Source organism: Leuresthes tenuis, unplaced genomic scaffold, assembly GCF_036924035.1.
Source record: "Leuresthes tenuis unplaced genomic scaffold, fLeuTen1.0.hap1 SCAF_15, whole genome shotgun sequence".
NCBI classification, from domain to species: Eukaryota; Metazoa; Chordata; class Actinopteri; order Atheriniformes; family Atherinopsidae; genus Leuresthes; species Leuresthes tenuis.
The window spans coordinates 32,673,326-32,685,627 of NW_027325369.1; the positions used below are offsets into that span (position 1 = coordinate 32,673,326).

General features: G+C 43.3%; 1 protein-coding gene across 1 annotated transcript; it reads right to left on the reverse strand.

Moving 5' to 3' along the window:
• Window positions 1-2,024: 2,024 nt before the first annotated feature.
• osr1 (odd-skipped related transcription factor 1) lies at window positions 2,025-9,231 on the reverse strand. Its single transcript, XM_072365857.1, has 3 exons — window positions 8,991-9,231; window positions 4,301-5,003; window positions 2,025-2,730 (listed from the first exon to the last, which is right to left on the reverse strand). Exons 2-3 carry the CDS (start codon window positions 4,972-4,974, stop codon window positions 2,598-2,600), a joined length of 807 nt encoding a protein of 268 aa, XP_072221958.1. The 5' UTR covers window positions 4,975-5,003; window positions 8,991-9,231; the 3' UTR covers window positions 2,025-2,597.
• Window positions 9,232-12,302: the final 3,071 nt, after the last annotated feature.

Consider the following 12,302-nt stretch of genomic DNA (forward strand, 5'->3'; position numbering starts at 1 on the left):
TGGAACATGTCTGATTCACTCCAAACTGCTACGTGACCACGATCACTGGTGCCCACCAGCCGCCTTGGAGCCGATGCCATCAAAAGGTGACACATCTACCCTAACAATGCTCTTTGTTCCCCTCCATCTTCACCGTTAAAGTCTTAAAAGTTGGCAGCAGAGGTAACGTCCCTCCTGCCCAAAGCTCAACAACTAAGTCACGTACACCATCCTCTGCTGTGTCAAGCTGTCGGGCTGTGCGTGCACGTGTGCGTGCATGTGTGCGTGCACGTGTGCGTGCACGTGTGTGTGTTCCTGGCTTCTCAGGGAGTTGGTGACAGACTGATGAGTTCCTGACTACAAGACAAACGGTGAGCAGGCTGGCCATCCGCTCAGCTCCTCTCCTTCCCTTGGACCAGCAGCTTTCTTCCTGCATGACGCACTAAACATGGCAAACACACACAAACACACACACACACACACACACAAACACACACACAGTATTTATTACATTTCAGCACAGACTATAAAAGCTGAGTGAAATAAGGTCAGCTGTGCTCGTTCTGTTTGATAAGATACTTCAAACCTGTTGGTCCACGAGTCTGTCAGTCCAACAGCAGAACAAATGAAACCCTGATATTTCCATACGAACCTTTACCTTTCCTGGGAGCAACAGTCATCAGAATCAGGGCTTTTTTTGGGTGTGAAAACAAGAAAACAGCGTCAAAATGAAAGTGACAAAAGCACAAATGTCTCCGGTCATCGGGGAGTAAGTGCTGCATGACTCCTGGTTTCATGAGAAACACGAAACTGAAATAAAAAAGTAAATCTAACTTCCAACGTGATCGTAGATTTCTAACGTGTGGGAGTCTGTTTTAAGGATGATGTCATCCTAAACCTAACCAAGAGGATTTCAATGTCTAAACCGTGAGTAGACGTGGAAAAGTACTGGTTCGGAGGAGAGGAACCAGCTCCAGGTCTCCTGGATACGTCATGTGAGTGACTTCAGCAGCATCTCATTGGCTGTGAGATGCTGGTGAAGTTAGAATCAGGGCTTTTTTTGGGGTTTTGACCTTTTAGAAAGCAAGAAAACAGCATCAAAATGAAAGTGACAAAAAGCACAAATGTCTCCGGTCATCGGGGAGTAAGTGCTGCATGAATCCTGGTTTCATGAGAAACAGGCACTGAAATAAAAAAGTAAATCTAACTTCCAACGTGAGAGAGTCTGTTTTAAGGACGATGTCATCCTAAACCTAACCAAGAGGATTTCAATGTCTAAACCGTGAGTAGACCTGGAAAAGTACTGGTTCGGAGGAGAGGAACCAGCTCCAGCTCATGTGAGTGACTTCAGCAGCATCTGATTGGCTGTGAGATGCTGCATTTGGTCCAAACTCTGTGGAAGTACGTTGCTGACTTTTGTTTTGTGAACTTATGCAGCAATGACAACGAGACGCTGCTCTCAGGCTGTGTTGTATTCTGGTTGACTGAGGTCGTTCTTATAGGACGGTAGCTTGTCACATAGTGTGTTAGCTTAATCTCCAACACACTGTCTCTTCTGCTGAGTCCTGCACATGTGCAGCTCACATCAGCGCAGAGGACAACGTTACCGTTGCAGAAGTTCTCTGATATTTTTCAATTTGTCGTTAAAAAGAAGTGGAAAAACAAATCTATATTGTTCCCGGGTGACAATAAGTGTCTGTCAGCTGTGAAGAACTCTTTAAAGAAGCACCTGCAGGCTGAGCACAGCTCCACAACACCAGTGATTCCTCTGCTGCCGCACAACGACAACCAGCTTTCAACTTGATTAATTGTTCAGGCTTATTTTTGGCTTATGCAACTGAAACTAACGTATAATACAGCTGCCCGGGTCTGGGGTCAGTTACAGCGGAGGCTGCTAACCTCGGAGGGATTTCACAGGTTAGATAAAGGTCAAACAGAAGTGGAAAAACTCTTTGAGATTGTGCATCTTCAGGTGAATTAGCAGCTGGAATGCCACTGACGAGTGTCGTCTTTACATGAGAAAAATGTACAACCAGCCAACCGGGTACAGTAAAATATTTTATTTAGAAATGATTATTCATTTTGAAAATAAGTTTAAGAAATCCAGTGATATATGTCAATAATTATTAATCAGGTTAAAGTGCAAAAATACATTTTGATATTATGCATCTGTACAAAAATAACATTGGAATGTGGTATTGGAAAGGAGGGAAACGTGTCACTAACATGGCTTTGATCATTCTCAGTTTTGGTAAAGGAAAAATATATTGCATACAAGTAAGGTCCCTCTTTGGATTATAAGCTTTAGAACAAAGCATTTGTGCTGAGCAGCCCTGGGTTTTTTAAGGTCCATTTCACATTCCACACATCCACTGGGTTCTCTGCCAAGTCAGGCTCTGATAACTAAGCATACACTTCTCCACTAAGGCTTATTTCTCTATTATTTCTTCAAGAACTGGCTGGTGAAATATTTCATCCTTGAGGAATGTTGGGACTGAGACCGAAGGCTGGGCCTCCGACGGCTGAGATGAAAAAGTCTTTGGTTGTTCTTTGACTGCTGGTGTCTTTGGTCGTGGGTTTTTCCACTGTCCTGGTCCCTTCCGTGTTGCTGGAGTAAATCACTTGATCTTGGCTGGCTTCAGTTCCTTGACCTGCATGTGTAATGTTTTGTGGACAGCGAGCGTCCTGGACTGACAGAATCCCTTTCCGCACTCTTGACATTTGAAGGGCTTTTCTTTGGAATGGATGTACCTGCAGGGGAAACACAACAGTGCAGCGAGTTAGGGTTTCAGAGCATTACTTGGCCACGTCCCGGGAAATAAAACATTCTCTATGAAGTGGGGGTTTTAAGCAGCTATCCATCACACACATCTGATAAGTAACGGTTTTACTTTAATCTAATTAAGCTGTCTACAAACTCAGGTGAAACTCTTGACTGATGCCTTCACAGACGTGCACCAAATGTTTATTTCCATGTGGCCAACTTACATTCTGAGGAATTTGTGTTATTTGAATGGGGGAAAAAATTGGAATTTCCTTTTTGGAAACTCTGATAATTACATAACATCAGAATATTTTCATTGCAGCCAGAACAACCTGGTTTCACTGCGAAGGCATCGGATGCTTCGGGACTAGTTCTTAAAAGAAGCTCCTCTTTTTTCTGCCTGGACTGGAGCGGATCATAATTCACAGACGGGCTTTTTTAGGGTCTTTTTTTTAGCCCCTACCTCAGAGTAAGAGCTTTTCTAGCAGATGAAATCGGTACAGTGACTGCCTGAACATACCAGCCCAGTATAAGAGCCCGTTGTCACAAAAACAGCTGGTAAACATTGGTTAAAAAGTCAGTCATATGAAGAAAAAGTCCTTAATGTAACCGGAACAAACGTATTAATGGAGCAACAGAAAAACACAGGGTTTATCGTGCAGATTTGCAACAGAATTACAACACGATTGTCAGAGAAAAACCCTGGAAAATCCTGGAAAATAGTCCCCAGAATCCTCAGAGAACCACTGTTTGGTCTGTTCAGCCATTTTGTCTAAATAAAGTAAAATGATCCAATGCAGCGGTTTAACACATTGTTTTAATCAACCTAACCAAGTAACTGTGACACCTAAACCTAACTAAATGGTGGATGAAACCAGAAGTAGTTCCACAGCCCTGTAGGACCTAATGTGCCTCTACTTTATTCTTATGTAAAGTGATGAAGAATTAGGCGTAAACAACGGTTTGTTTTCATTTTAAGTTGCCGTGTAACAATAATAATGATAGAAAAGAAATTAAATCATTAGAAAATACGTTTCTATTAGCATCTAATCTCTTCGCCTAATGACTTGTTTTTTAATTTATATCTGCTGACACGGCAGGTCTCAGAGCACAGAGCAGCTGAAAAAAGCTGCTGTGGAGGAAGAGGGTGACACTGAAGAAGAAAGTGGAGAAATCAGTGGCTGCTGATTGTGTTTTGTAGGAGTTTTAGGATCAAACTCGTTCCCTGACAGGAGAACAGGCGGCGGTGCGTGAGCCATCAAAGCAGTAAACACTGCGATGACTTCTCTCAGGTGGAAACCTGCTGATATCGATGGAATTTGGAGCTAGACTGGCTGAACAGACCTTCAGAAACCGTCATTAACTGCGATGGGCTGATAGAGAAGCCCAGGATCTATTTTTTTTCTAATTCTACTTGTCTACCACTCCAGAATAGCGTTTGCTGCTGGTGTCTCATATTGAAATGACCAAAGGCTGAGCCAGAAGTGCAGGATCTGACTCTGGGAACCGCAGTGGTCTGCAATGATCTGAGGGGCTCTGAGGAAGCCGGGTTCTCACCTGTGGTCCCTGAGGTGGTCCTGTCTTCTGAAGGCCTTGTGGCAGATATCACACGTGTACGGCCTCTCATCTGTATGCGTCCTCTCGTGGATCAAAAGGTTGTAGGATTTGGTAAAATGTCGGCCGCAGAACTTGCAGACAAATTCCTTCTTGGTCTTGGAGGGCAGTCGGCCTCGGCTGGACTTGCGCTCTGGTGAGGACAGTTTGGTCACATCCAGCAGGCAGCTCAGGCTGGCTGAGGTCTGGTGTTGAGATGAAGCCTGCGCAGCAGCAGCTGCAGCACCCGTCATGCTCAGATCCTCCACCTTCAGGTGATCCTCCTGAGTGGCTGCTGCCGCCAGGTTGGCAAAGTCAAACCGGGGTTTGTTCTTGGAACTCTGCAGCAGCCCTGCTGAGTCCAGCTTGGGTTGCAGCAGGTGAGGGAATATGGGGATGGATGCCATGGAGGAGAACTGGGGAGGCAGCTTGGAGATGGTGCAGCGAGGCAGGGCAAAAGGTTGATAGCCAAGGGTCCACTGGTGAAGGTGGATGGCATGCAAGGCGCTGAAGCTGTAGATGCTGTGAAAAGGATCTGCTGGCAGCTGGAGACCCGTGGAGCTCTGGATGAGGGAGCAGTTGGCCAGCTGAAGGGATGGGTGAAGGGGGACTGGTGCTGGCAGAGTCTTGCTGCCCATGGCTGCTCCACCAAATCCAGCAGGAGCTTCTGATGGCGACAGAAAACAAGCACACACACTGTCAGTTATCTCTCCAACTTAACTGCATCCAAAGAGGTGTTGGATATGTAGATTACTGGTGCTCCCAGTCACAAAAGCACATTTCTTTCAGAATACACATTCGCTGTGGCTGCCTGATGGAGCGGAGCCCATTTTCAGCCTGTTAGGGCTGCACATGTGACTGGCCTTTGCTGTTGGATCCACACAGAGTGAAAACCATAATAAACACCTCACTGCTCCACCAGCTTCTTGTCATGTTTCAGGTTTGGAAAGACGGAGAAAAACCTGTTTAATTACACTGTAATTACATTAAAGATGGCGAGGAGGAATCATCTCTGCTGGTGGCCCTCAAAAATGCACAAAGGCAATGAATGAGACAGATGTTAGAGCATGTATGTTATGAATGTGTCAGTGAATGCAAACTTAAAACAACTGCAGCACACACACACACACACATGCACTCACAAAGCTGAGTGTGTTTCCTGTTCCCAGAAACATGCCCGGGGCTGTCGAGGGCTGAGAGACAGAAAGACAGCATTCAGCCAGAGAAATACCTGCAAACTGTTACATCAGCTTTGATAAGATGGAGTAACAATAGACAATAATGTATCTTTGTCTGAGGCAGACGCTGACAGACACGGTTTCATAGTAAAAGCCACACCTGAGCTCGTCATTGCACAGCTCAGACCTGTTTACTGACACACGCTGCTGCACGCTCACAGCGTGGATTTACTCATGCATGCTCACACATCTTCCGTGGAGTTAGATCTATTCATGCAAATACAGAAATAACAACATACTGGTCATGCAGATTAGCCCAAGCTGCAGAAGTGACGGGTCTGAGGTGTTTGATGGTGGATCACAGAGATGTTTCCCTCTCATTCCTTTGAATCTTCACTCACTGTTTGATTAGCTTAATCAGCGTGTGCTGCGTGCTTTAATGTCTTTTTCCTCAGTTTTAAATTCTTTGCAGACCAAATCTTTACATCTGTGTTTATTCTAATCTCACAAAAAGCATTAATCACGCTTAAAGCCTATTCTGATGTCTTTTATTAACGCATCCACTGCCAATATTCACTCTAAAAAAAGCAAAAATGGAGCCGTGAGGCAAAGTTATTTGGAAGACAGTTTGATGGTAAAACTGGAGCCACATATTCAGAAGAAAAACACCAACTTCTACAGTCTAAATAACCCGAATTCTTATATAAACTGTCTCAAAGTGTGAAGCATCACGGGATAATGACGTTCTGAACCTGTTCTGAAAAACTTAAATAACTGATGAAAGTCTTGGAGTTTGTAGTTTGAATAAATAAAAGATTGAAAATAATAAGTCGGTATTGATTACTTTGGTGAATTCTTTAGTTATTAAAGGGAAAACATTAAGAAAGTCGTATTTTCTCTAAATATAATTCCACAGCTGAACAGAATCAAACGTACTTCACGTTATTTATAAAGTTTCTCATTCAGAACATTTCATCACGGAGTCAAATCCTAATTAGAATAAACCTCTTTTTGTGTGTTTGCTTCACAGTTTATTAATTATTGGTTCAGCTCATCTTACTGAGCAGGTTTCAGGTAAAAATAATGTTTAGAAAGTGAATTCATCCGAAAAACTAACTTAAATTCCTGAGTTATATTCTACAAAGATTAAGGTGAATATTACCTTTAATAAAGCAGCAGGTTCAGTGATCTCAAGAATTAATATGAAAGAATAATTAACAGGAATGATAATTAATCAGAAATAAAAGTATTTAAAGTAATTTAGAAGAAGCGTCGAATGGAAAATGCATAAAGAAAGTTTTAAAGATTCTTTTGCTTTGGGAAACTTCACGTTTTTATCTAAGAAGTCTAATTTCACAGCTTTAAACACACTACTTAGTGTATTTATTCGCATGCTTGAGTGCAACAAACTGCATTAAAGGCAGCAAAGTGAATTTCTTTCCTTTTTATTACTGAAATATCTTCCAGGAACGTAGATAAAGACGCGTCACAGATCAGCATCGGTTTGTTCCTGAAGCTTCAGAAAAGCTGAAGACACTTCACTAAATGTGATACATAAGAAAATTAAAGCTGGAATCAGGCCATTCGTCCTCTAAACTCCTCTGATGGTTGTTAATGAGGAGCAGTGGAGCTCAAACCGCCCCCCGCCGTCTCCTCCTTTCTGATCATGACGCAGAAGTAATTGACTTTCACATAGGAGGTCATTAGAGGAGATAAGTGCTCTGCTGCTGAGCCTCCGTTAACCCTTTGATGCTGTCTGCATACCAGGGGACCGCACCGCCATGTGGCCCTCAGCTCAGCTCCAGACTGTGAGATTCAGCACCTCAGAGGCTTTGTTGTGAGACGCAGAGTCAGAGCCCGTGGAAATGAACGTGCACTTGGCCGAAACTCTGCTCACACCGCGTCTGCTAATGAAGAATTTAAGTTTTACCGCTTTAAAGCTGACAAAATATAAGAATATAAGCTGGAGTGAAACAATGAAAATATAGAAAAATAATCAAGTTTCTTTCAGCCAGAAGGATTAAAGCAAGCAACAGAATTTGGTATCTTAAAAAAACACATAAATTACAGTCAATATTAAATAATTACCGCCCAGATTTTATCTTGGAACACCTCAGGAGTTTCTCCAAAGTGCCAGCGTTCCCTCAGGCTGAGGCAAAGCCACTTTCCAGCCCGTCTCTTTCACATCCAACGACTTTCCCTCACGATCAGGACTTGTACTTTGGGGCTGATTTGAAATGCGGATCAGGGGTGTGGTTAGAAAGTTTAGCAGCTCTCTGCAGTAAGCTTCCACTGGCAGCTGTAAGCCTGTGGAGCTGCAGCGCTGATTAATACCGCGCCTGAACATAATATCATCGATGATGGATGGATGCTGGAGAACACAACGGTCTGCAACATCCTCGCGTGCACGGAGACGACGCCTGACAGAGGCCCAACCGAAGAGGAGCAGTAAATGCAAACCGTGGTCAAAGTTTCATGAGCCGTGCTCTCATTTAGAGAGAGAAACGCTGGAAATATGGCTGCAAATAGCTTTAAATGGCGCTCATTATTAATATGATTATTAATAGAAATACAAACGTTACTGAACTGCATTACAGTCCATGTTTTGGGTTTTATTTGTTCAAAATGTTGTTAATCAGCCTGAAAAACAGAACTGCCAACATGGTTAATAAAATACTTTACATGAGGCACGAGTTTACACGCAAATTCTTATTATTTCATAACCAAAAACCAGCAAAAAGGTTGTGAATCTGCAGAATATTGATCAAAATGCCTGCGTGCACTGTTGATATATTCTGAGCACAATGGGCCTAACTTGGTGTGAGTTGCTGTGAAATCAGCTCAGATGTTTGTCAGTTCTGTGGCAGCAGAGGAAAGGAGAAGAATAATCCCTTCTTTCTGCAGGACAGTCCGTCAGGATGCGACCTGCAGCCGCTCAGGTGAGGAGAAAGCGCCTCACACTCCAGCGCGGGGACGTTAATGCGTCTCAACTTCACCCAGAGCAGCGTGATTAATTAGTTAATGAAGCAGTAAGAGTGAGAGGCTGTTAGATCACAGCTCTGCTTCTGCACTGATGTTTATTCACACGAGCCTGTAACAGGATATTTATCCGTTTGAAACTGCAGATTTAATTAAATCTTTCTCAGCCTGACCTCTGTTGGCCTGTGGAGACACTTTAAGTTAAATACCACCAGTATGCGTTTAAATTAAATTAGTTTAAGGGCTTAGTGTGAGTGTAGAGGAGAGAAATATTCAGCTGTTGTTGAGCAACACAATTCAGGTTTTTAAAGGTAAATTAAGTGAATTATTAAATATATTAATGGTCAATAACTTTTACGCAAAAATAATCAGCTGTTTAATTCTGCTTTAACTGCGTTAAAAGGTGGGAAATACGCATTAAAAATACTTTTCAAACTAATTACAACTCATTTGATTCGCATTTAGTTTTATTCCTATGAGCAGAAATGAGAACTTACCAATAAAAGCTGAGTGAAGCGGCTCTTCTGCCGCCGGACGGTCAGGACGTGGAAGCCCGCAGAGCAGCTGTGTGTACCGGGATGGACGCGTCAGTGAGCCGGCCGCAGCGGCAGCATGTTCCTCTGAGCTGTGTGCGTGTGCGTGTCGGTGTGTTGTGTTGACGCCTCTGCGCTCCACCACACTGTTGCGCGCTCTCCGCCGCCGCCGCCTCTTTATGGCAGCGCAGTCCAACACCTACTGACGCGTCACGCAGCCAGCCCACCGGCCACCGAGCGCGGCCCGACTGCACACAGCAGGACTGCATGATGCTGCGGTGTGGGAGACTCCTGCTGCGGCGCGCGCACGCTCCTGAGCCGAATAACAGAGACATGAACTGTGAATCCATCCCGTTAAAACAGACCCTGACTGGGTGCCTCACGTGCTGCGTGTACTTTAATGTACCCTTAGCGGTCAGTTTGATCACTTCTGATCCATCTCAGGCAGATGAAGAAGCTCTCAAACCCAATAATCTGAGAAACTGTGAGCAGAAATGTTTGAGAATAGCGCGCCCTGTAGGCACGGCAGGTTACTGCACCTCAGCAGCTTTTTCTCAACCTCACGGTGAAAGTTCTCTGCTGGAGTTTCTTCTTTTATTCTCCACCACGTGTCCGTTTTCACTGCCCTGCGTTCATCTTTAGATGCTGATGAAATAAAAACCTATAGAGCTGAGACCACATGTTCGTTATTTAGTCTGTTTGTCTGTTTTGAGAAGTTTTCAGAACTTCTACAGAGCAGCTGATCAGTCAGTTAATGCAGAAGATAATCCTCAGATCATCATCAGACGCCAAAACAATAGATTAAAACGACCTTCAGGTTCACTAACTTTAACAGATTAAAGTTTAAACTGAAGGAAATCTGTCAGATAATGTCATGGAGCATAAAGATGAACCATTAATCAGATAAAAGTGGGACAGTCAACTATCAAATAATCTATTTATCAACTTCTACAAGTGAGGATTCGTCTCATTTAGCAGCAATTTGAGTTCTGTTAAACAGATTAAATCTGTGGTGGTCAGAGATCTTTTTATGCTGCTGCCAGATGAATCCTGTGGAGTTCGTCTCTTAGAATCTGGCTTCTTCTTCTTCTTCTTCTGATTCAGTGCAGATGTCCAACCCTCCACACCTGTCTGGTACTGCAACATATCTCTAAGTTGATTTCTTTATTCGATTGTTTGTTAAACTCAGCCTCAGTGTCGATAACTGATCAACTGATTCATTGATCTTCTGATGCTGTGCAAACATCCTGCAGAAACCGTCAGTCTGGACCTGATGGGAGAAAACTTCCCAGATACTTTCCCTCAGATCTGATGTCATGTTTCCAATCACTCCAGAGCTCCTCAGGCAGCATATCGGTGGAAGAAAGAAGAGTCTCAGAGATATTTATAAGAGATGAACAACAGCTGCCTCAATGGAAAAGATGCAAGTCAAGGAGTCTCTTAAACTTAGCCACAAATGGGGACGAGTCAGAGATCGTGCAGGATCTTAGGGATCATCTGGGGATCTCTTGGCAGAACTTAACCCAGGTTTGGAATCAGTGGCTCCAACAGAAGGAGAAAAAATGGATTCAAACACAGTTTGAGCTCAGAAGCAGCAACCTGAAGGAAATCGTGTTCCTTTGAACAGAATCTGCCATCTAGTGGAGAACTTTTCTAACATCACCTTGGTTGCTTATCCCTGATTGGTCTTCAGAGCTTCTGAGAGTGATTGACAGGTGATTATTTTAAAGTGGGTCATTTTATTCATCTGTGCAGAAGGAAACACTCACAGGACAGCGGAATGAGGCTGATTGTCTTGGCTTCCCGTGCCCAGCTGATATTTTAAGAGCAATGTGGTTGGACATGTCCATGTTGCATAACAGTGTTGTGTTTGTGAGTGAAACCATAGCAATCAATCAGACATGCTGCCACAGAGCCAGCCCTCCACCAGAATAAAACCCAGCGCTGTGAGACCCGATTCAGACCAATCTTTCTGAGATCTTCTGTCCTGAAGACACACAGACTTCCTCTGACGTCTGACTTCAGTCACAACTGGAACAACAAGCAAGTGAAGCGCGTGAATTACATCATTTATCTTCAGATTTGTCCAGTTTTCCACCTTCATCCAGACCAGTGTTTTCATGCTGCCACTCATTGCTTGTATCTGTCGTACTTCCAGGGTTCTTCCACAGTCTTGAATAGAATGGAACTAGTTTTTAGCAATTTTCAGGTCTGGATAAGGACAATTTAAGGAAATTTGCATCTCTAAAGATGAATGAAACAAGCTAAGTGCTTTTCAGATGGACGGAGCCAGCCTGTCACCTCTTGGATCAGCAGCCATTTTAAAGCCTTTAGCTTCCTGTTTTAGCCTTCAGCTAAAACCATGGACACGTGCACGCTGATTCATCTGTATGGCCACCAAGGAGCACGTAAAGAAGCCTGTTGTGCACAAACTGTAAGGTTAGAGGTTCAGCTCTTTGGACTTTTGCACAGTAATACTTTGCATGGCAGATATGTGTGAATGAGAAACTTCTTTAGCCTAAAAGGTTAAAAACATGCCGTATAACTCAGAACATTCACCATACATGCTAAACATTTATCTGTCACAGGGTACTCAAGGCTAAATGAGCATCCTGCTCTGTGTAGTTTTCTGTCATTTTACCAAATTAATCTTATATAAAGAAGAAGACTTGAGCGTAATGATCAGGAGCCGCAGGTGTCGCCCCCTGCTGTTCATTAAGGAGAATTAATCATGACCTGAGGACGCATCCATCTTTTATAAACTGCGGTTTTTCGTGGTATCTGGAGCAGGTGTGGGTCAGAATGAGCTCCATTTAAGGGTCAGCGTGAATAAACCAAACTAAATCAACTTATTCATTAAAAACACTGCAAAAAAACACTTGATAACGGATTATTACAGAAACTAAAACTATATTTATGCTATATTCATTCTCTTTACGGCTACTTCACAGCAGAACAGTCAGATTATGACACAAATAAACAGCCTGATACACAGAGATAGATGACTGTTTTCTGTGTTTTCTGTTTTCTTCTAAATATCTAAATCAGAAACGATGCCACACGTCATTGATGCCGTGATAACCATGTAAGAGTTTGATGTGCTGTGCAGTCATACATATGCACTGAGTGACATAAAAGTGCTGTTTCTGTTCAGAACATATCTGATTTCTCACTCAAATGGACCTCCGGTGTTTTTGCTTCTCGCCACTTTGTGCTGCGTTTCTCTCTTTAACCGATGAAGCCACTCCGTTGTTTTCTTGAAGTAAAGTCTTTTCT

Coding starts and splice junctions, on each gene's coding strand:
- osr1 (XM_072365857.1), bottom strand. CDS start 4,974: ATGGGCAGCAAGACTCTGCCAGCACCAGTCCCCCTTCACCCATCCCTT. Junction 2,731..4,300: donor GACCACCTCAGGGACCACAG/GTGAGAACCCGG, acceptor TTTCCCCTGCAG/GTACATCCATTCCAAAGAAA.